Source organism: Heliangelus exortis, chromosome 29 (assembly GCF_036169615.1).
Source record: "Heliangelus exortis chromosome 29, bHelExo1.hap1, whole genome shotgun sequence".
In the NCBI taxonomy this organism is placed as follows: Eukaryota; Metazoa; Chordata; class Aves; order Apodiformes; family Trochilidae; genus Heliangelus; species Heliangelus exortis.
In genome coordinates, this window is record NC_092450.1 from 5,296,398 (window position 1) to 5,316,160 (window position 19,763).

The following is a 19,763-nucleotide window of genomic DNA, read 5'->3' on the forward strand; positions in this document are numbered from 1 at the left end:
GTGTCGGGAGGAGTTGTCTGAGGAGGGGTCTGTGGGGGCCGTGACTCCCCAGGGGCCTCCCCGCTCCTCATGGCCGGGCCGGAGCCTTTGGTACCAAACCAGGCCCAGCCTCGTTTTCAGCCTTCAGGCTTGGTGGGGGAGGGCTGGCGCTGCGGGGCTCTGCTTCCAGCCTGCTGTGGGAAGGGATTCGTGGCCCCTGAGAGGAGGGCGGTGTGTTGGTGTGAGGGTGACAGAGCTCTTGGCAGCGCCAAGTGTTGATCCCGAGGCAGCAACGAGCATTTGAGGCAGCAAACCTCGTCATGAAACCCTCCGCAGCTGGTTCTCTGGACGAGGTTTCAGGACTGGATTTTAAAGAGGTAAAAAAAAGTTTGAGGCTTGATCTGCACCAGTTCTGAGTTGTCCTCACTGCAGGTTCCTGACCGCGCAGGCCCCGGGGCAGCCTGCACTGAAATCTTGAATACCGTGCAAAAATAATCCCGCATACACCTGACCCAAAATTACCAGTTCTGAGAAGCTGGAAGCTGCAAGCTTTGGCTCCAGGCTCGGCGGGTGATATTGACACCATGGGTAGCACCATTTGCAGCCAGAATTTGACACAATCGTATGAATTCAGTTCCTGCTGCCATGGAAATGGGCTGGGATGGCTCAAAATGGAGGAGGTTGTTGTAATTGTTCTACAAAAAGGCTTGGATTTCAGTTTCTTCGTTTATATTTGTGATACTGATTCCTCTAAACTAAGCTGCTCCATCTCCATGGCAGCCAGCAGCAGAGTTACTGGGATTCATTCTAAACTTTACAATCCTGGTGTGTGCTGTAAGGTGAAGAGTTTTCCAACATTTTCTGTAGAATTAAAGATCCAGTGGGCTCCTTAGATTTATTTGAGCCATCTGTAGCATACTCAGTACGATGCCTCTGGATGATAGATAGGTGTATGTAGTTTCTACATTAAAGCAGCATGTTTTTCTCTTCTGGTACTTGTAAACACAAAGATTGGAGTCTTTACTGGCACTGACTCATTCTGAATCCCACAGTGATGCATCCAGTTGTCTTCTTTCTCTTCTTTGCCACATATTTAAGGATCAAGTGCAAGAATTTAATGTTTAGGGGTTGTCTTAGGAAAGTTCACCGAGACATACGATACAATATCTCTTTCAAAGTTAATATCCCTTCCAAAATATGTGTTGGGGTTGTAACTGTGTATTCTCACAAGATTTTTTTAAGAGCAGAGGGGTGTTCTAGTAGGTAGCTTGCAAGAAATCTTAAGTGCCTCCATTTTGCCCGATTTGCTGGAAAAATCACTAGTGTAAAGCAAGAATCACATCTCAAAGCAGACTTTCTAGGTGTAGTTCTGAAAGGAGAGGATACAGATCTCTAAAATCATCTTATACCAACAGAGAAAGAATTTCCTGAAAGCGTAAAAACCACTGAGCTGTCTAAAAAATAAAATCCTGATGTTTGGTTCATGGAATGAAGAGCTTTTCCAGACCTTTCCTACATTTTGGATCAGAGCTGTCCTAACAATAGCCCTCTTGAAGGAAGGATTGTCAAGCCTAATGACTCCATTAAGGCAGGCGTGGGTTCATGCATGCTGCTACAACCAAGTAATAACTCTCAGGAATTAAAAATCCATATGGCTCTCTCAGCTGTACTGCATTACATGTGCAGCAGCTGCTCTCAAAAATATTATAACAGTTATTAAAAAAGAAAAAAAAAAAAAAAAGAATTAACCACTCTGTGTGGCTTACAAAACTGCAAGTTATTATTAAACAGAAAGAAAATGAGCGTAAAAAATCTTCAGAATCTTCGGGCTGATCATCTTTTTTTTTTTTTTTTTTTTTTTTTTTTATTTATTGCTATTTGTTTCTAGTTGCATTTAGATGCTGTAATCATGAACAAGGCCCCCCAGGAATAGACATTACACCAGCACATGCAATATTCTGCTCTCACCCTGTTCCTGGGGAAGGGAAGCAGGCAGGGGATGAGACCTCCAGATGTAAGTGCCTCAGGGCTCGAGTTATCAGCTCACTCTGGAAGCAGCTGCTCCCACTGGCCAATCTCTTAAGGATCAGTAGAGGAGAAGCACAGCCTGATGAACCCCACCACGTTTTCCAGGCTGGCAGAACCATTGGGAAGGGTTAAAAACTCCCTGGAGGCTGAAGGGCATCAATCCCTTTTGGCAGCCATCCCTTTTTTCCTCCAGCCTGGCTCCCTCCTTGGGCCTTTCTCATGGTAAAGATGGCGAGGGAAAAGGGGGATTATGCCACAAATTTTCTGAGTGGCTTTGGCCAAATTCCTGTATGTCTGCCTAACTGTTTCCCTGGCTGTAATAAGGGGTAATGTTTAATTATGTTATGTAGAACACAAGCCTCTTAAGGCTGACTTCTTCGGTGCTTGTCATCTGAGGTTGTAATGTGAAAGGAGCTGTATTTAAAGTAATTAATTTAGGATTGTGTTGCTGATGCCTTTGCTGTACTTTAGGCTCTCAGTGCCAGACAAGTAATTATATTAAACTATAAGCCCTGGGCACTCTGCAGCTAGCAGAAGCTTTGTCACTGATGTTGTTTTTTATTGGTATTACATGGTGAGCCAAGGCTTGAGCCTCTATTTAAGCCTAAACTGACCTTGCATACAAATTTTAATGAGCTCTCATGCCTCAGAGGGCAGAGAACCCACATGATCTCTTAAAGAGGACCCTGAGCAGTACTTTGTGAGTGGGGTGGGCACAAGTTGTGCCAGTCATAATGTATCCCATAATATCAGGTAGCTAACAGAGAATGAAGGGGGGAGCTCAAGTTCCTTCCTAGAAGGCTTTAGAATTGTCTGCAGGGTGCTGTGATCCCAGCAAGCAGCTGAGATCCAGATAATTGGGGGGATTACTTTATAGTAACTCAGCTTCCATTGAACTTCCAGAAACATTGTGGTCTGGATCAGGATTGTGGTGTTAAATTTTCCCTGAAGGTAGCTTTGGGCTAGCTAGGAACGTTGAAAAAAAAACATCTTGAAAAGGAAAGTCCTCTTTGACCAACAGTGAGGGGCAACCTAAGCAGTCTGAGCACCAGCTCAGCCACTTCAGTTGGGATCAGAACCTGACAAACCCCTCTTCTGTCCAAGATTAACTGCTTCACAGACCAGCAGAGCAAAATGTAAACTGCAAGACATCCCTCTTTATCCCACAAGCATCTCTGGTTCTGTTATTACCCTCTCCAGTCCCCTTCCTGTGCTGAGCAAGCCAGGTGACTCCAAAACCAGCCACCCAGCAGATGCTTCTGCACTACCAACTGTTCTTAACCCCCCCACTTCATCCCCAGCTTTTTTTTTTTTTTTTTTTTTTTCCCCTCCTCTTCCTCCCCCCATGTCCTACCAATCTCTTCTGCCTGGCACATGCTGCAGTCCCACTGGAGTGATATTGTGATGGAAATGAGGGAGGGGATGCAGGCAGAACTGCACAGATTTACAGCACTCCAAGGGTTTCCATTAAAATCCCTGACAACTCGTTATTTATGAGTAGACCAACAGCTCCTCTAATATCCAGGGCCTAGACCCCATTCACTTCAATAATGCTGGTTTGGAATAAATGAGCCAGAGGATGGAAACCAGTTCTGTTAGTATAATGGAGGAGGCTAATAGCTGTTTAGAGAAAACAACTGATGTAATTCTGGGACCCAATCCTCTCACCAACACAACAATAAAGGTTTGAGTCTTCCCCGTTCCACGTTGTGATTTAATCCCCTACAAAGAGGGTGATAAATGGCAGTGTTTGGTTTCCTGCCCTTGCAGACCCCCTGAGCACTCTGCTTGTGCTAGAGATAAAGGGGCTCATTTACTCCTGTGCAGGCAGGAATAGGTCACTGGATCTCCACAGCAGAACCAAAAAAAAAAAAAAACCACCCCTCTGCAGCAGCATAACATATTAATACTTTGGGATTTTTCTGAGCTGTCCCACCTCAACCAAAGTCTCATTTTAGAACATTTTCTGCTATTCCCTTTCTGCTTCCCTTCCCATTGTTGACCTGCCAAACATGGGAGCACCTCCAGTTCCTGAGTGCAGGACTGATCTGTCAAGTAAGGACAGGGGTGATCAAAACACTTAAACTCTGGGTGTGCATTATGCTGCTGTAGAGAATTACCCATTTCTTCTGTGTCTTAAAATCAAACTGACAAGTTGATTATTGAATGCAGCCACTCAGTTGCTGGCTTGCACAGTTTCCCCCCTTTGTTCACCTGCATCTTGTCTATTTACATTCCTTTTGTCAGGAATCTTTTTATTTCCTTTCAGCCTCCCCGGGTCTCCACAGGAGCCTCATTAAGGTGAAGAGAAGCAGCAGCTCATCCCAGCAGCAGGGAGAAGCAGCACTGCCAGATGGACCATGATCCAATCCTCCCCCTCCTCCTGAACCACAGCACTAGGATTTTGGAGAGGAAAGATGATCCTGGATGTTCAAATTGTTTTGCAGGAAGAGGAAAGAAGACATGGGCAGATGAACAGGAACCAGGAGGAGAATGGGTGGAGGAAAGAGGCTGCTCAAGTGAGGGAAGGAGCTGTGGCTGTACAATTAGTGGCTGTTGTTATCATCCTGTCTTTGCATCTGAGAGGAGCTGTGATCACTCCTGGAAAGCAAACTGGGCCAGTTCCTAAGCTGGACCCATCTGGTAAGCCCTGTAAAGGTTCAAAAAGATCTATATTCACTGTGATTTGATCTATATTCACTGTGATTTGGCCCACAGAATACAACTTTTTCCTTGTAGATACATTTCTAATGAATGGTCATCCAGCTGCCACTTGAGTTCTGGTATAAATGGTGCCAAATCCCTACTGTCCCTTTTGAAAATTGATTTCAAGGTCCTTAGCTGATACATATCAATGTGCTACTGGACCTCATCCAAAGCATAACTACACCTAATTATCAGCCATTGGAGCTACTCCTGTATTAAACCATAAAACTGAGATAGGATTGAAACCTCTTATGATTCCAAAGGCTAAATACAGCTGTAACATAAATAATGCTCTAAATTACAAGCCAAATGAAAACTTGGTCAGGAAATATATGATGTAATTTGTGCTTAGAGGTAAATTGGTCCCTGGCTGCCCAGGGTAGGGGGGGTATGACCTGCATCAGGCCAAAGTGTAAGGCTGGGAGCCTGAATCTGTCACCATCACAGGAAACAAACGAGATCCCTTCAAACACCTCCAAAACCCAACGTCCTGGTGAGATTTATTGCAGTCTGACCCCCTCTGCTGGTCACCCACTCGCTGCCTGCGTCCCAGCACCTCAAAACAGGCTCTGAGATTGGTAGAAGCAGTAGCAGGGGAGTGGAAAATGGTGGGTAAAAGGGATGGAGAGGCAATTCAGGGATGCTGACACTTGGCACTGGTCTCTCAAGGACACAGCTAATGCTGTGACCCAACTCCAGCCCTGGGTGACCTGGTTGGGGTTTATGTTACAAGCTGCTAAACTAGTGCTGGCAACAGTGCAGAGGGAGGGGGGCTGGTAACTGGCACTTGAGTGAACAACCAGAGGTTTCATAAAAGTCACTTCTGTCTCTCCCCACATTTGATCTGTTTCTGTCAAGATGTTAAGCAGTAGGAAGAAGAAAAATGTAATTTAGGATGAGAATGAACAGGAAAAGTTTGGGGGGGAGCATTTTCTTGAAAAACGATAGGGCTTAAAGATGAGGCTCATTTGGATGGAATGCTCAGTTGTCAAAACTGGGATGAAGCTATGCAAGGAGTGTTGAGGTACACCCCAGTGCCACTCCCTGTGACAATAACCAGTAATGCCAAAGCATGGACAGTCCTGGCTTTTTTTAAAACATTTTATTGTCCAGAGTGAGGAGATTTTCAGCTTTTTCTCCTTGCTTTGGAGAGAAAAATATCAGTACACTGGGTAACCCAGCAGAAATTCAGCTTGAGGTTTTGAGATCAGCACTGCTGGAACAGATATAAACAAATGGATCCCATCCAGCTAATTTAGTTCCACACCATCCTTTGGCCTTCCTGGTACAGCCCCATGCTGTGAGATGCCAGAAAGTATCAGCCAGCTCAATATGTGCTTCCTGTTAAACAGGGACAGTCTCCCTCCCCTTAGAGACACCCTGTTTTATGCTAGAAGTTATTCAGAGAGGTGCTTAAGTACTTTGTTAGACAGGAGCTTCAGCCAGTAACTGAAAGCCTGCAAATGGCTCCCCTAAGACCCCATCAATTCCTCCAATTTATTTAAGAATGAAGAGAAGTAGACATCTTTTTTTAAGATTTTGTTTTCATATAGTTTTTATTTTCCTTGGTGGTGATCTTCTGTTAACAGGTTCTTTAAGTAATGCTTGCCAGTATAGTACAACTCAAGTCAGAAATATTCTGTTTAAATCTAGATTGATAAATAGTGTTTGGGTGTGGAATCAAAGCAGTAAAACATACTGTTAATGTTCTTAGAACTCTGTAAACTTCTTAGGATTTGATATATCTTCAGATATTAAGATATTTGATATATCATCAGTTATTCAGCAGGAAACAGAGCCTAATACAGCTGGATAATAAAACTTTGCCCACTTGTGTTTGCACAGAAAAAAAAAGAACTGTTAATCATAAATTGAAAATCCCAGAGCAGAATAAAAAAGTAGTAACTGGATAATCTGTGCACAAAGCATTGCAATAGCCCAAGGCACTTAGTTCTGAATCACAATGTTTCAGCTTGAGAACAAGCTCTTCTTGTTAAATCAAGAAGGTTTAGAAACATAAAAAGGAATAATTCAGACTCATCATTTGCTTTGAGGATGCCCAATATCTGACTGAGAGACCAGGTATCCTCTGTGCTGCCCAGACAAAGCAGCCACAGCTTTCCTGTGGGCTCCACACCATAATGATCTGCCCTGGTTCAGAAATCCCAGGTTTTCCTCATTTTGAGGTGGATGCAGCAAGCAGTGCTCATGCCTCACCCTGGGCTGAGCTGTGCTGCCTGTGCAAGGACAGCCCGAGCCCTGCACCTCTGCAGAGAGATATCTGGTTCTTCAGAAATACCTTTATCTCACTTGCTTTACAACTGATGGTGAAAGAAGAGATGTATTTTATTCAGACTTTAAATAATTGGTTCTGCATCTCAGAAGCTGAGCAGCACTGAAGGTGTGATCCTACAAGATTATACCCTGTTTCTGGTCTTTGGTTAGCAATCATGTGCTGCCTTAAACAATAAAACCATTCTAAAATAATAGATCAGCCAAGTAGAGAAAACTCCTGTACTGCATCCCATCTCTTGGGTCCCCATCTGAGTGAATAATTACATGGCCAATTCTGTTAAAGAAGTGGTACCACAATCAACTAAATTACAAATCATAGAATTTGCAGCTCATTTCACAAGTGTGTACACGTGATCCAAGGCAGAGGACTTGAGTTTGAGGACAGTTTCAGGATGAGGAAATCTGGGATTATTTCTGTGCTGGTCGTGTGCTGTGTGGAACAGAAAGCTCAGAATTACAGTCCTGGTGTCACAGTTAGCCTTAACCTACACAGTGATTTTGGTCTATTCTATACTGCAGCCTCTGCTACCTATTCTACTGAGCAGATACACATTCAGAATTATTCCAGGCCGTGACAAAAGACATGGTCATAAAACACCTGCTTTTTGGACTTGTCAAAGCTCTCACTGCAGACTGGGCACTCCAGAAGATGGCTCTGCACATGGGCCTCGTACTGACTTGTTGCAATTTCTTCAGGAAATACTTCATCACACATGGGGCACTTCCTTAGAGAAGCCTGAGGTAGAAAGGAAATGCAAATAAAGCCAGTTTAAAAATGGTGTTCAAAGATTAAAAAAAAAAAAGGAAATTTTAGTAGCTAGATAGCAGCACTTTTCCACAAGTCTTTCTGACTTCCAGCACTCTGAAGCTTTCAGATGTCTCCAGGCTTCTCTAAATAGCACTTGAAAGAGCTTCTGAGAGGTACTTTAAATTTCCACCCTACATAGCACATGTCTGTGTCTCAAGTATGAAATAAGGTATTTAGCAGCTGCTTGCTGCTCATTCTGACATTAGATGCTGCCAAGAGATGGTCTTTCTTAAGGTCAACAGTTTCCTTCCTCTTCCTGAGCACACATAACTCTTATTAATTCTATGCATTAAGCACATGTGGCTATGTTTTATTGCCCACTGTCTTATTAGGACTAAACCAGCAGACAGACAACTGGTTACAAGGTTTTTGTTTCAGACCACTACTATGTCTCTAGGTCACTAATTAACATCCAGTCCTGTCCACTTTACTTACTATATCTGCAGCTCCTGCAGCTCCTGCCCCCAGGTTTGCTTCTGCTGCTGGAAAAAAAAGAAAAAGTCAATTCAGGTATAACAAAATGCTTAAGAATTTAATGTGCTGACAAAGTAGTGATTCTTGAAACATGAGGATGTGGCTCTGGATCTAAACCTCTATACTTAGGACTATGGAAACTGGACATAAGCCACAGAACTGTCTCTCAGCTGAATAAACTAGCTAATCGTTGTCTCTCTTGGCAGCAAATGAACAGACAGCTGATCATTTAAGTCAATTCTTAAACCCAGCAACATTTGGCAGCTGCCAACTCATCTGCACACATGCAAAGCTGCACAGAGGTGCTGCTGATAATGTCCTTGCTACAGCACTCAATTTGAGAGGGAGGGCAATTTGCTGAGACTCCAACTGCCACACATTTGTGGTTGCAGACAGAATGCCAAGTAATCTCACCACAGTATGGATTTCCAAACAGAAGGCCTTCTGCTCTGGGAGCTGGCACTGGAGCTTGGGCTTGTGAAGCAATAGAGAAGGGAGAAACCTCTCTGGCCTGTGAGAGATGCCTCATGAGTCCCTCATGCTTCTCCTGTAGTTTCTGCAAAGGGACAGAAGGGCAGAATGAATTTCCAGAGGCTCAGGAGAACATTTCAGAGAAAAGCCATGCTTTGCACCAACACAGATCCTCTTGTATCAGAATCAAAATTACTCTGAAGTTCTTTTAGGCAGCTCAGTGTTAGTCCTGGTTGACAATATGGGAAAGTGAGCTAAAAATGGGCAAGGATCTGTCGTGTGGCCTGCTCAGAAAGGCAGACAAGATGATCACAATAGATTAATACATTGAAAAGCCAAAAGAATGTCCTGAAGTTGTGCAGAATAAGGAAGAAAAAACTGAGCAGTCATTGCTTAGACTGGCCAAAAAAGCTCTGATTTCTCAAGCAAGTAAATCCACTCATTTCAGTGTTGTCAGAATTCAGCTAACATCAGGAAGTTTTGAAAAGCCCCACGCCACTGTAGGCAAACCAGTCTGTGCTGTGGGGCAAGTTTTTGGACCCTTCCTCTTAGGCTGTACAGATGTGGCAGCAACAACTGTCAGTGTACACCCAGAGTCACTTGTAAGTGCCTGCAGACAGCCTGGCTTCAGGTGACAGTCCCCACAGGCACAATTAATTAATGACAGGGAGAGGGGTTGATGGAACTGAACACCAGACTGAGAGCCTGGGGGCATCTTCAGTGCACAAGAAAGGTGAGGGAGTCGTGCCAAGTTCTCACCTGATTTTCCTCATCAGCTTCCTTCTTTTTCACCTCCAGAATCTGAAACAAACACTTCTGCTCCTCAAGTTCTTTCATCAAGTCACAGTTTTGTTGCTGTGAAGGGAGAGTGATGTTTGATAAGTCATGGGAAACTGGCAAATAAAATAATGACAGCTCCAAGCATGGGAGCTGTCAGATACTCACTGCCTCATGCTGCATCTGTTACCAGCAAATAGTCCTTCCCTTGCAATGGGACTCTTCCCATGTCACAGTTTGTCACCCAGGACAGCTCTATGTCACCACTCATGCTCTTTATTTTCATGACAACAGGTGAGAGGACACATGACCTCTGAAGGGGACGTACTGAGTAAAGAGGGAGGCTGAAGAAAAGGAACTCCTACAGCTGAAAAATCCACCCTGCAGGTGAGTGATCCATGTCTGCCAGGTTACCTGGTGCTGTGAGACTTGCCTTGATGGCAACCAGCCAGCACATCTTTAGGAATTTAAACTTGTAGCTTACTCTTGAATTAAATCAGTGAATTGGATAAGCCAGAGAGAGCACTTTAGGATCCTGCAGTCACTCTCAAAGTATCACTTTTAAGAATCCTGAACATTTGCCATCACAGCAGAGGTAATCCCATCATCTATTTTAGGCATCTAATTTTCAATGTCAGAGTAGAGCCTCCAAGAGCCTCCTGAGTAGCACAGAATCATCTTCAGAAGGTCACTCAGGACAAGAGGCTAAAGATGATCTGATGGCCTCAGGCACTGCCAGGGATGGTTTCAGCAGCAGGAGGAAATGCCCCAGCACACTGCCCTCTTTCTGTCATGGATTTCTCTAGACTCTCCTTAAGACTGAGGAATATTTGTACCTGCTCACTGCTAAGGGTGGACACCTCAGTCTCTCCACCCTGGTTTCCTGAGCACTGTGATACTCAGGGGAGACTTTACCCTTTGAGCTCTGCTCACATGTAACTGGTGATTCTCTTCCTTTAAACTTTCAAGCTGCTCTGTCTTGACATGGTCCATACGAGACAGATTTTCCACTTCTTTCTCATAGTTTGATACTTGAGACTGGGGAGAAAGAAGGGAGAGCAGGAAGTGAAAAGGGAACAGCTCTGAATGAGGAGCACAGGAGGCACCTCTTGCTGCAGAAAGCAAAGCTCCAGAACCCATGGCTGCTTAATATTTTTTTTTCTGCAAACATTTTTTCCTTTGTAGGAAAAGAAACATGGGGATACTGGGAACTGAGGCATTCATCAGAACACACTATTGACTCACATGTTCTCAGAGGAGCTGAGTTTCAACATGACACTGGGAGAGAACAAAGAGAAAACCAGAGCCTACAGCCAGATGCTCAGCCCATCCTGCTGTTTCCCACATCTCAGACCTAACCAAGCTATTTTCAGTCTACTTTCTCCCTTTCACATACCTCCTAGCTCAAAGTCTTCTTCACCCAAGTACTGAGCATAATTTTAGAATGTTTTTCTGCCTGGATCTGTAGCTAGCAGGAGGTAAACATCAGTCTGAATTTGGTCAACTTCATGAGCATGCAAAGGGGATGTTTTTAGGGAAAAAAATCCTCTCAATTTCTCTTAGCACATCCCTCTCTACCCTTCCTTCAAGCACAGAGCTTTCTTGAGGTTTCCTGGAGGACAAATCACATCAGAGCTTTACATTTTCCTAAAGAACCCACGTAATCAAAAAAGAAGCTCAGACACCACATATTTCCCCAAGATTGCTCAGCTCCCTGCCAGAGGCAAAGTGAAGCAAAAGAGGGCAGCTGTATGTTTGCTACCTGCAGCTGGTCCATGTGATCCAGGACTGTTTTCATTCTGGTTTCCAGGTATTCCTTGTCAGAGGTCACATTCTGAATTTGCTCTTTGAGTCTGTTCAGAATAAATCAAAACACACCATACTTTCACAGATGGAAATTGAATCCATAAGGGCAGGGTGCTTACAGGAAGTCCTGGTTTGAAATGGGCTGGAAATACACTTACTGGTGCAGTTCTGCCTCTCTGCAGTCCCCCAGCTCCTTTAGATGTTTATTTTCCTTTTTCAGGGAATTCAGCTCCTGCTCCAGTTTCTCTGTGTTGCTCCTTAGGGACTCCAAATTATTCTGCAGCTCCTGAAAACCACAGTGAGGTTGATAAGAGGTAAAATGAGACTCAAGCAGTAGTCCTGCTCTGCACTAGAACTGCAGGATCCCTCAAACACACCACCTCCAGGCACCCCCTCTGAAGGAAGGAAATCTCTCCTTTGCATCCTGACTGCTCCTTCAGACCCCATTTTTTTTGTATTAAGCCCTATGCAAAATTGAAAGTGGGAAAGATGATAATAATGTGATTTCAGGACAGCCCCCTGACGCCCTCTGAGCCCCTGACTCCTGGGTCTCTTGTTCATCATGATTTTTCTTATCACAGTGGAGATGTTGCACTATTTGGCAAAGGATCAAACAGGGAAAAAACGGGGAAAAAACTCTTAAATTTTCTCCTGGAATCACACAGTGAAACAAGATCTGATTCAGTCCCTTTTCATCTTTCTGAATGAAAGCTTCTGACTTAATATATGGAGGGTTTTTTTTTTCACCTGTGTGTTCTTGACCTCCTCCTGCAGATCAATGTTCTGTTTCTGGAGACTTGCACAACTTGCTTTCAGCTCCTCATTTTCTTTACGTAAATTTTTGTTTTGTATTTCAATTTCTTCCACTTCTCCCTGGAGAACAGAGGACCAAATTCTTTGTTCATATCAGGAGGACTCAAAAGATGCATTCTGAATAACACAGGGCAAGGACAGATGAGCTCTGCAAAAGGGAACACTCTGAACCTCCCTGAGCTTTCACTCCCAGCACAGACCAAGCTGCTGCTTCAATGCCTCCTGTGTCACCAAAAATGAGCAGAGGTTTGAGGCTTTTTGCAGTTTGTTAAATCAGGACACGTGTACAGCCATGAACAAAAGGGCTGCACACAAGGCACTGCAAAACAAACGTGCTTGGCTTCACAGCTCCTCTGTTACTGTCCACCTCCTTGCTCTGACTCCCACCTAATGGGAGGCTGATTCCATGAAAATGACATTTCCACTTAAAGATACTGAAAATTCTCTGAAACACCATGGATTAAGTCACTCCCTGTTAAAAAGAGCCCACAGCTGAAGTGATAAACTGCAGGTAGAGAAATAAAAGGCTGCCCAGATGTGTGTGACAGACCAGCAGCAAAGCCAAGAACAGAATCCAAGTCTGCTGAATTCCAGCTTGGAATCCGATTTACCAGATCACTCCATGTTAGCAGTGAGCACAGGCCAATAAAAACAGAGGCAGGAAAAAAAGCAGGGGGGAAGAGAGGAGAGGAGAGATACCTGTGTGGTAACCACCAGGATATCATCCTCAGTCTCTGCTCTGAACTGGAAAGGCACACTGGCTCCCCGGACCAAACCATCCTGGTCAACGTAGCAGAACTGGTAGTACTCATCATCTTTGGGCAGGTAGTAAGCTTCAGAGAAATACAACCAGCCCATCAGAGGCAGCTCCTAATTAATTATTCAAGTCTCTTAACCTCAGAAAACTGAGACATCCTGCTTGAGTGTCCTTCCTGCACCCTTAGCAAATCCTTGTGCCAGCAAGAAGAACATAAACAAGATCAGTCAGGACAGCAGAATGCAGCACATTCAAAATTCTGATTTATTATGGGATTCGACTTGTCTCCCAAAGCAGGGTCTGACAGATACTCTGTAATTCCAACTGTTTTCTTAATGCTTATTAGCAGCTAATTAAGCTAATGACTCCCAGCAAAGTAGAAATGCACATATATCCCAAGTCACTTGAGCTCCAGACTCACCCTTGAACTGGATCTGCTGCTGCACAGTGGTGTCACTGGGGATGTCACTGGGCAGAGGAGCCCACATGAAGGTGTAATATTCCCGGGTTGTTTTCCAGCCCACCTGAAACAGCAAGATTTTTTTAGTGGCACCATACAATTTGTGATTGTTGTTACTGGGAGGATTTTTGCATTCCTTTCCTGACTTTTCTAAGAGTTGCAGCTTATGCATGAAAGGATAATCAGAGAGATTAGCCTTGAAGCTTGTCAGGTCACAACAGATCTGGCACTTTGCTCCTCAGCACATAAAAATGTCTCATTACATGAGGTTATTACTGAAAAAAGAAGAAAACCCCAACCCAGTTTTATCAAAGCCCAAGCTGTTTGCTTCTGCCCTGCTGTTGCTGCTTTCTCAAGCTTGACCCATCTGGTTTCACAGCATCCACTTACCCTGAAGATGCCCACCCAGTCCTTCCCACGAGGCAAGATGTTCTGTGTCAGGGTGTAGTAACAGGTTATGTCTCCTCCAGGAACATAAAACTTCTCCACATTGTTAAAGACAACCTGGGAGAAGTGGCAGCTGTCTAAGAGGACAGCAGATGTGGGAGGCTCGTTTGAGTTCTCATCCATTGTGGAAGTCTATGAGAGGAAAGAACAAGGGGATTATCTCCTCCATCTTCAGATGCTGCCAGCACAGTTGTGCCTGTGAAGGGGATGAAGGGGATGAAGAGCCTGGGACTGAGGGAGCTGTGAGGTCCAAAACCCCCTGGGCAGACACCAAGGTTTCTCCACAAGACTCCAGAGCTCAGTGGGGTCCAGGCACCCACAGCACCCTGCAGCTCCTCGGCAGCAGCCAGGTACAAGACACTTTCACCTGACTGCTGCTGCCTCAGAGCCTGGTGCCCCGAGGCTGCCAGTGGGGCCAAGCAGCCTCCCTCCTGCATGGGAAGAACCCCAGGAACCAGACCTGACTGTCTGAGCCAGGGGTGCTTTTCATGCCTGCTGGAGGGATCCCCTGCTTGGAGACCCTGCTGGAACATCAGCTGTCCCCACATGCAGCCTCACATCCTGATTTTCACATCTGGATGTGACACTCCAGGCACATCCCCACCATATGGAACTAACCTGGGGGTGCCTCAGCTTTCCTGCAACCTGGAGCCCCACGTGTTGCTCGGGAAGAACAGAGGTTTGGCTGCATCCATGAAATGCTCCAGCAGTAGCACAAGACACAGCCAGCAGCTAACAACCTCCCATGCAAGGAGCTCCAGGATTTGTGCAGTCCCAGCCCCACCACACTCCCCCTCCCCAGGCTGGCTGTGAGGAGAGAAGGACCCACTCGTGGTGGTGATGAGCAAACTCAGCAGCCTCCTCCCTTTCTGCATTCCCATCCGAGGCAAGGAGCCAACCTCCAAACCTTTCATCTTCAGCTTCCTGGCTCCAAAGGAAGAGAGGTACCTGGCTCAGTTCTGCTCCCATGGCAGAGCACAGACAGGAGGTGCTGGTCAGGCAATCTTCACAGCTCTGTGTCCTCAGCACTGTGTCACGGGGCTGTTATAGCCTCACTACTCGTGACTGCCACACAGAAGCTGCAGCTGATTCTCAGTATTGAAATGAATCTGTAGCATGACAGCAGAGCCAACAAATAGCACCAGAGCTCCTGCAGGAGTTACCCCTCCAGAAAACCCGAGTGCCACGCTGCTACAAATCACCCCAACAAAAATCTGGAGTGGGTGTGTTGATCCAAACTGTACCCAAGCTGCCAGGAGGGGAGGCAGGGCTGGAAACTGAGCCCCAAATCACCCTCAGTGCATCTCCCAGGCAGTGGGGCTGCAGCCCTGGCAATCTGCCACGGAGCAGATGACTGCTGAGGAGCTCTTGCTGCCAATCCCAGCCACTTCCATCCCAGGAATGCCAAGCAGAACCCACTCAGCTGATGGCAGTGACAGCAGCAGTGAGCAGGGACTGGCCTCAGAACTGAGGGAAAGTTCATCATGAGCAAACCATCCCACTGCAGCGTCTCAGGGCAGCTCCAAACCAGAAGTTTTCCATGGAAATGGACTCCCTGGAAACCTTTGTGGTTTTTTTTTAAATTTTCTGGTTTTGTTTTTTTTTTTTTTTCCAGTCTGATTTCTGGAAAACAGGCAGAGGTGTTGAGATGGGGATAGCAGAGAATGGAAGAGCAGGAAAGAGCAGCAATGACTGCCCTGACAGAAGCTGCCTTGGGAAGAAGGAGAATTCCTCCTGGGAACAGAAAGCAGAACATTTGCAGAACTGGATGCAAATGTTCCAGGACACACCAGGTGGTGGTGGCTTCACTCTGAGTTAGCTCAGTGGCCTGCAATTCATCAAAGCTCCAGAATTTACTTGGCTGAGGTCAACCTTTCCTACCCTGAGGTGATCTGGAACATCAAGAACCTCTCAACAGCCACCAGAGAGGAAGAAAAAGAGAAAACAAATCCAAGTACAGCACCTTAATCACTGCAATTATCACAACACCTTAATCACTGTGTAGCTTCAGGACTGGGCATGAGCCCTCACTGCCAAACGGGTCCAATTAACTTGTAAAGAAAATGAAGACTCAGCACATGGATGGAGCAAAACGTGTTCTGCTGCCCCAGAAAAAAAAAAAAAAAATAAAAAAGATGGGAGGTTTGGCGGAAATATTTTTGTTCTTGGAGGAAATGAGATGGTGCAGAGCATGGTGATGGCAGAGTCTGCAGCTCCCTTCCAGGAAAAGCCACCGGGAAGCAGAGGGGGGAAGAGATTTTATTCCCGTTCGGGTTTTTGTTGCCGTGGGGCAGCAGCGAGGGCAGAGGCGGCCCGAGGGGGCGTTAATAATATTAATAATTATAATAATGTTAAAACGTGAATGACCACGGGGCGGTCCCGGGGTGTCGGGAGACCCACACCCAGCAGCTCTCCCTCCGGTGGCCACAACCCCACCTCTCTCCGGGACCTTTCCTTCGTCTGTCGCCGTCGTCCGTTTTTTCGTTCCCGAGCCCAGAGCACCCGGAGGTGGAAGTGAAACGCGATTCCCCTTTCCGAGAGGCCGATCTCCAGCCGCGCGTGGACACCGGGACATTCCGAGCCACGGGGGAAGGGACCCGATTCCGGTTCCCCTTAGATCCCGGTACCGAGGGTCCCGGCGGAGGGCAGGGAACGGCCCGGGGTGCTTCCCCTCAGGCCCGGGCATCCCCAGCTCGGTCTCCGGGAACCGAAAGTGAAAGTGCCGCCCCACTCCCTCCCTGGCCTCCCGCGGGCACCCGTGGGGTGGGGGGAGAAGTGCAGGAACCGGGGGGGGGAAGGGGGGAAGATCCGCACCGCCCCCACCTCACTCACCAAGAGGAAACCTCCGGGAGTACGAGGAGGAACCGGAGAACGAGGAGGAGGCGGAAAACCAGGAAAAGGCGGAGAGCCAGGAAAAGGCGGAGCCCGAACACCTCCCCCTGGGCGGTCCGGGCCGCGCTGCTGGGCGCGGTAGTGCTGGAGCATCCCCCGGTACCGCCCCCGGTACCGCCCCCGGTACCGCCCCCGGTACCGGTGGGCCCAGCTCTCCAGGTTCCCCCCGCGGGCGGGATCCAGCGCTGCCGGTAACGGGACCCGAACCCGGGCCTGGCCCCTTCCTCCCCGGCGCGGCGGCACAGAGGTTAAGCTCCAGCTCCGCAGCACAACGGCAATGGGGAGGAACCGAGCACTTTAATGAACCCCGGGAAAAGTTTAATTGAAGTTTAATTGAAGTTTAATTGTTCAAAAGGGGCTCCGAGGAGAAAAACCGAGGGGGAACGGCAGGCGCCGCCTCTATGGTAACCTCTATGGTGCGAGGCGCAGCCCCCACGGGCGCCTGGAAGACCTCCAGTCCTCCAGCCAATCAGCGAGCGCGCAGGGAAACCAATGAGAGCCCGCCTGAGGACACCGCCTTGCCGGCCCTTGGTGTGCCCCGGATGCTGGTGGGCGGGGCGGGGCGGGGTTCAGCCAATTAGGAGCGCGGGTGTTGTCCCAGGATGCTTCGCGCCGTGCCGGGCCGCAGCCAATCACGGCGGAGGACGCGGGGGGGACACGGCAAGGTGAGCGGGGCGGGGGCTCCTCTCACAGCCGCTGCCACCGCACCACAGAGCGGACCCGGGACAGGTGGGACCCGCGCCCGGCCCCGCTCCCGGCCCCGCGCCGGGCCCCGCTCCCGGCCCCGCCGCTCCCCCTCCGCAGCCCGCGGGGAGAGGCCCGGGGGGCCGCGGGGCAGCGCTGGGCCCGGGGGGCCGCTGGGTTCGGCGCCCGAGCAGCCCGTGCCCTTCGCTGGAAGGCGGAGGGCGGGAGGAGCGGCCGCGTTTGTCCTGTCCCCCCGCATCCCCCGGGGCTCGGCCGGGAGGATTGGGCCTTTGGCGGGTGCATCGAGCGAGTTAGAGGAGGGAAATAGGGGCAGCTCGGAGCCTGCCCTGGAAGGGCCCAAGCGGAGGGAGGGCAGGTGGGGGGGGCACGGAGCCCTTCGTGGGGCGGGGGGGAAGCCTCAGGCAGAGCTCGGGGGTGGCTGCGGTGGTCGTGTGGGGGGTGGCAGCCCTGAGAGGGGGGTGTGGGCTGGCGGGAATGGCGCTGGAATTCTCGTTTCTTTTTGGTTTATTCCCTTATTTGCCGTAGGTTAAGCAAAATGCAGGCTCCCGTCGCTCTCCTCAGCTCTCCAGCTCTGGTAGGTCACCTGTTCCATTGGTTTTTTGCAGAGGGTTTCAGTAAGAGAGGGAGGCTCCAGGATGGGGGTGCTTGGGTCAAAAGGCTGCCTGGGACCCCCTGAGTTGGGGTGGGATCCTGTGGGGTTTGGGTTTGCTGTGGATTTAACAAGATGGGGAAACAAGGTCACCCCTGGTGACCGGGGGTGATCCCACCATCTTGGGAGATGTGAAATGAGCTGCAGGCCCCAGGCTTTCTCTAAAGCTCAGCTGACTGCTGGTCACAGACATCCCCAGTTGCTCTTTTCTTTCAAGCTTAAAGTTAGGAAGAAATCGATAGGTGTGGGAAGGACCAAGCCGTGTGGCACCTCTGGTGCTGCAGGGGTTCTGTTGCTCCTGGATTTCAACCAGGTGGTTGCAGTAGAAGCCTCTCCATTTGTGGGTGCCTTTGCTTTTGAGGCTTCTCTCGTTTAAAGCCTTAAGACTGTTTGTTTTTCATCAAATGATTGATCAGTTTTGAGGATCAGGAATTAATTTCCTCTTCGTTTCCTTCCAGCTCCGGTGCTGCTCCAGGGCTCTGGCCAGGCCAGTGTCAGTGTCTGTTTTCAGCAGACCTGAGCTTTCCACTCTACAGGTGAGGGCTGGAGGTGTTTCTGCACTTGCTGCCTGTGATCCAGGATGGTTCCTCCTGGGATGGGAGGGAGGAAATTTGCACGGATCAGTGACAGCTTGGCTGCTCCTTCTCTTGATCAGAGAACCAGCAGCTGTGAAATTGGATTAAACTTGAGATTTATGCTTTCTGAAGTGTCTCATTAGCATCTCTGTGATCCGTGTCCCACAGCCAGCTGGGGTTCCCCCCCCTCAGCTCTCCCGCAGGGAGCTCCAGACCAGCGCTGCCTCCCGGGACATCGACACCGCCGCCAAGTTCATTGGTGCTGGGGCTGCCACGGTCGGGGTGGCTGGGTCAGGAGCAGGGATTGGGACAGTGTTTGGCAGCTTGATCATTGGCTATGCCAGGTAAGAACCTGGGAGGGGATTGGTTCCCTTCTCCCAGCACTGGGTTGGATTCCTCTGCTGGGGAGCAGCTCCCCTTGGGGTAGAAAGTGGTGGTGGGAATCCATTCTTCTATGAAAATAAATAAGAAAGGGGCTGAATTGTTTGAATCCACCCAAGTCTGACCTCAAAATGAGGTGTCTGCTCTGTGGAGCTTGCTGGAAGAAGCACAGCACTGCTTGGTGGGGACTGGGGAGGTGAAATCAGCCTTCAGACCAAGGAAACCTTGGTGCAAACCAAGGAAAACTGAGGGTTTTTTCCCTCCAGTTGGCTGCTTGCCAGGAAACTGCCTTGCATCCCAAAATCCGTGCCTGAAATGGTGTGACTCTGGTTTTCTCTGCATTTTTTTGTTCTCACTGTGGCTCTTTCCTCCCCTCCCACCCTGTACCCCACAGGAATCCATCTCTCAAGCAGCAGCTCTTCTCCTACGCCATCCTGGGCTTTGCCCTCTCCGAGGCCATGGGGCTCTTCTGCCTGATGGTGGCATTCCTCATCCTCTTTGCTATGTGACACCTCCTGCTCCTGCCTGGGGCTTCCATCCCTCTGTGCTCTGCGGGTCGAGTCTGCTTCCATCAGAGACTTCCAGACTGACAATTAAAGAAAAGATTTCTCTAAATAAACTGGTGGCTTTTTTCCTCTCTGTTCTGCTCCGTTGGTGGGACTTTGCTGGGAGAAACTACAAGAAAGCTGGGAAAGAATTTTTCACTCTAGTGATGAGGGGTGAGGGGTTTAACCTGGCAG

General features: G+C 48.2%; 2 protein-coding genes and 1 long non-coding RNA gene across 10 annotated transcripts; 2 read left to right on the forward strand and 1 right to left on the reverse strand.

Annotated features, from left to right (window-relative positions):
• Positions 1–10,472, forward strand: LOC139788334 (uncharacterized). Its single transcript, XR_011722844.1, has 3 exons — positions 1–356; positions 4,277–4,526; positions 9,833–10,472. It is a non-coding gene; the product is annotated as an uncharacterized lncRNA (long non-coding RNA).
• On the reverse strand, positions 6,240–15,171 carry CALCOCO2 (calcium binding and coiled-coil domain 2). 6 transcript variants are annotated; one of them, XM_071728234.1, is made up of 12 exons: positions 14,770–15,171; positions 13,765–13,953; positions 13,336–13,438; positions 12,857–12,990; positions 12,092–12,217; positions 11,503–11,630; positions 11,301–11,391; positions 10,454–10,576; positions 9,521–9,616; positions 8,705–8,846; positions 8,252–8,295; positions 6,240–7,744 (listed from the first exon to the last, which is right to left on the reverse strand). In XM_071728234.1, the coding sequence occupies exons 1-12, from the start codon at positions 14,788–14,790 to the stop codon at positions 7,568–7,570; spliced, it is 1,374 nt and encodes a 457-aa protein (XP_071584335.1). In that variant the 5' UTR covers positions 14,791–15,171; the 3' UTR covers positions 6,240–7,567. The 6 variants fall into 6 exon arrangements, with proteins under 6 accessions (XP_071584335.1, XP_071584334.1, XP_071584337.1 ...); XM_071728233.1 differs by having other exon boundaries at positions 8,252–8,298; XM_071728236.1 differs by having other exon boundaries at positions 10,472–10,576; positions 14,770–15,164.
• A 1,674-nt stretch (positions 15,172–16,845) lies between these two features.
• Positions 16,846–19,642, forward strand: ATP5MC1 (ATP synthase membrane subunit c locus 1). Of its 3 annotated transcripts, none has more exons than XM_071728240.1 (5): positions 16,846–17,378; positions 17,944–17,992; positions 18,526–18,603; positions 18,811–18,986; positions 19,418–19,642. In XM_071728240.1, exons 1-5 carry the CDS (start codon positions 17,206–17,208, stop codon positions 19,530–19,532), a joined length of 591 nt encoding a protein of 196 aa, XP_071584341.1. In that variant the 5' UTR covers positions 16,846–17,205; the 3' UTR covers positions 19,533–19,642. The 3 variants fall into 3 exon arrangements, with proteins under 3 accessions (XP_071584341.1, XP_071584342.1, XP_071584343.1); XM_071728242.1 differs by having other exon boundaries at positions 17,289–17,442; XM_071728241.1 differs by lacking the exon at positions 19,418–19,642 and having other exon boundaries at positions 17,191–17,378; positions 18,811–18,990.
• The last annotated feature ends 121 nt before the right edge of the window (positions 19,643–19,763 follow it).

Excerpts from the sequence above, each read along its gene's own strand:
- CALCOCO2 (XM_071728233.1), bottom strand. The coding sequence starts at position 14,790 with ATGGGAGCAGAACTGAGCCAG. Across the intron at positions 13,439-13,764 it reads ACTGGGTGGGCATCTTCAGG|GTGGGCTGGAAAACAACCCG; the intron begins GTAAGTGGATGC and ends TTGCTGTTTCAG. Across the intron at positions 9,617-10,453 it reads ATGTGAGCAGAGCTCAAAGG|CAACAAAACTGTGACTTGAT; the intron begins GTAAAGTCTCCC and ends CTCCCTTCACAG.
- ATP5MC1 (XM_071728240.1), top strand. The coding sequence starts at position 17,206 with ATGAGAGCCCGCCTGAGGACACCGCCTTGCCGGCCCTTGGTGTGCCCC. Across the intron at positions 17,379-17,943 it reads CGCGGGGGGGACACGGCAAG|GTTAAGCAAAATGCAGGCTC; the intron begins GTGAGCGGGGCG and ends TATTTGCCGTAG. Across the intron at positions 17,993-18,525 it reads TCCTCAGCTCTCCAGCTCTG|CTCCGGTGCTGCTCCAGGGC; the intron begins GTAGGTCACCTG and ends GTTTCCTTCCAG.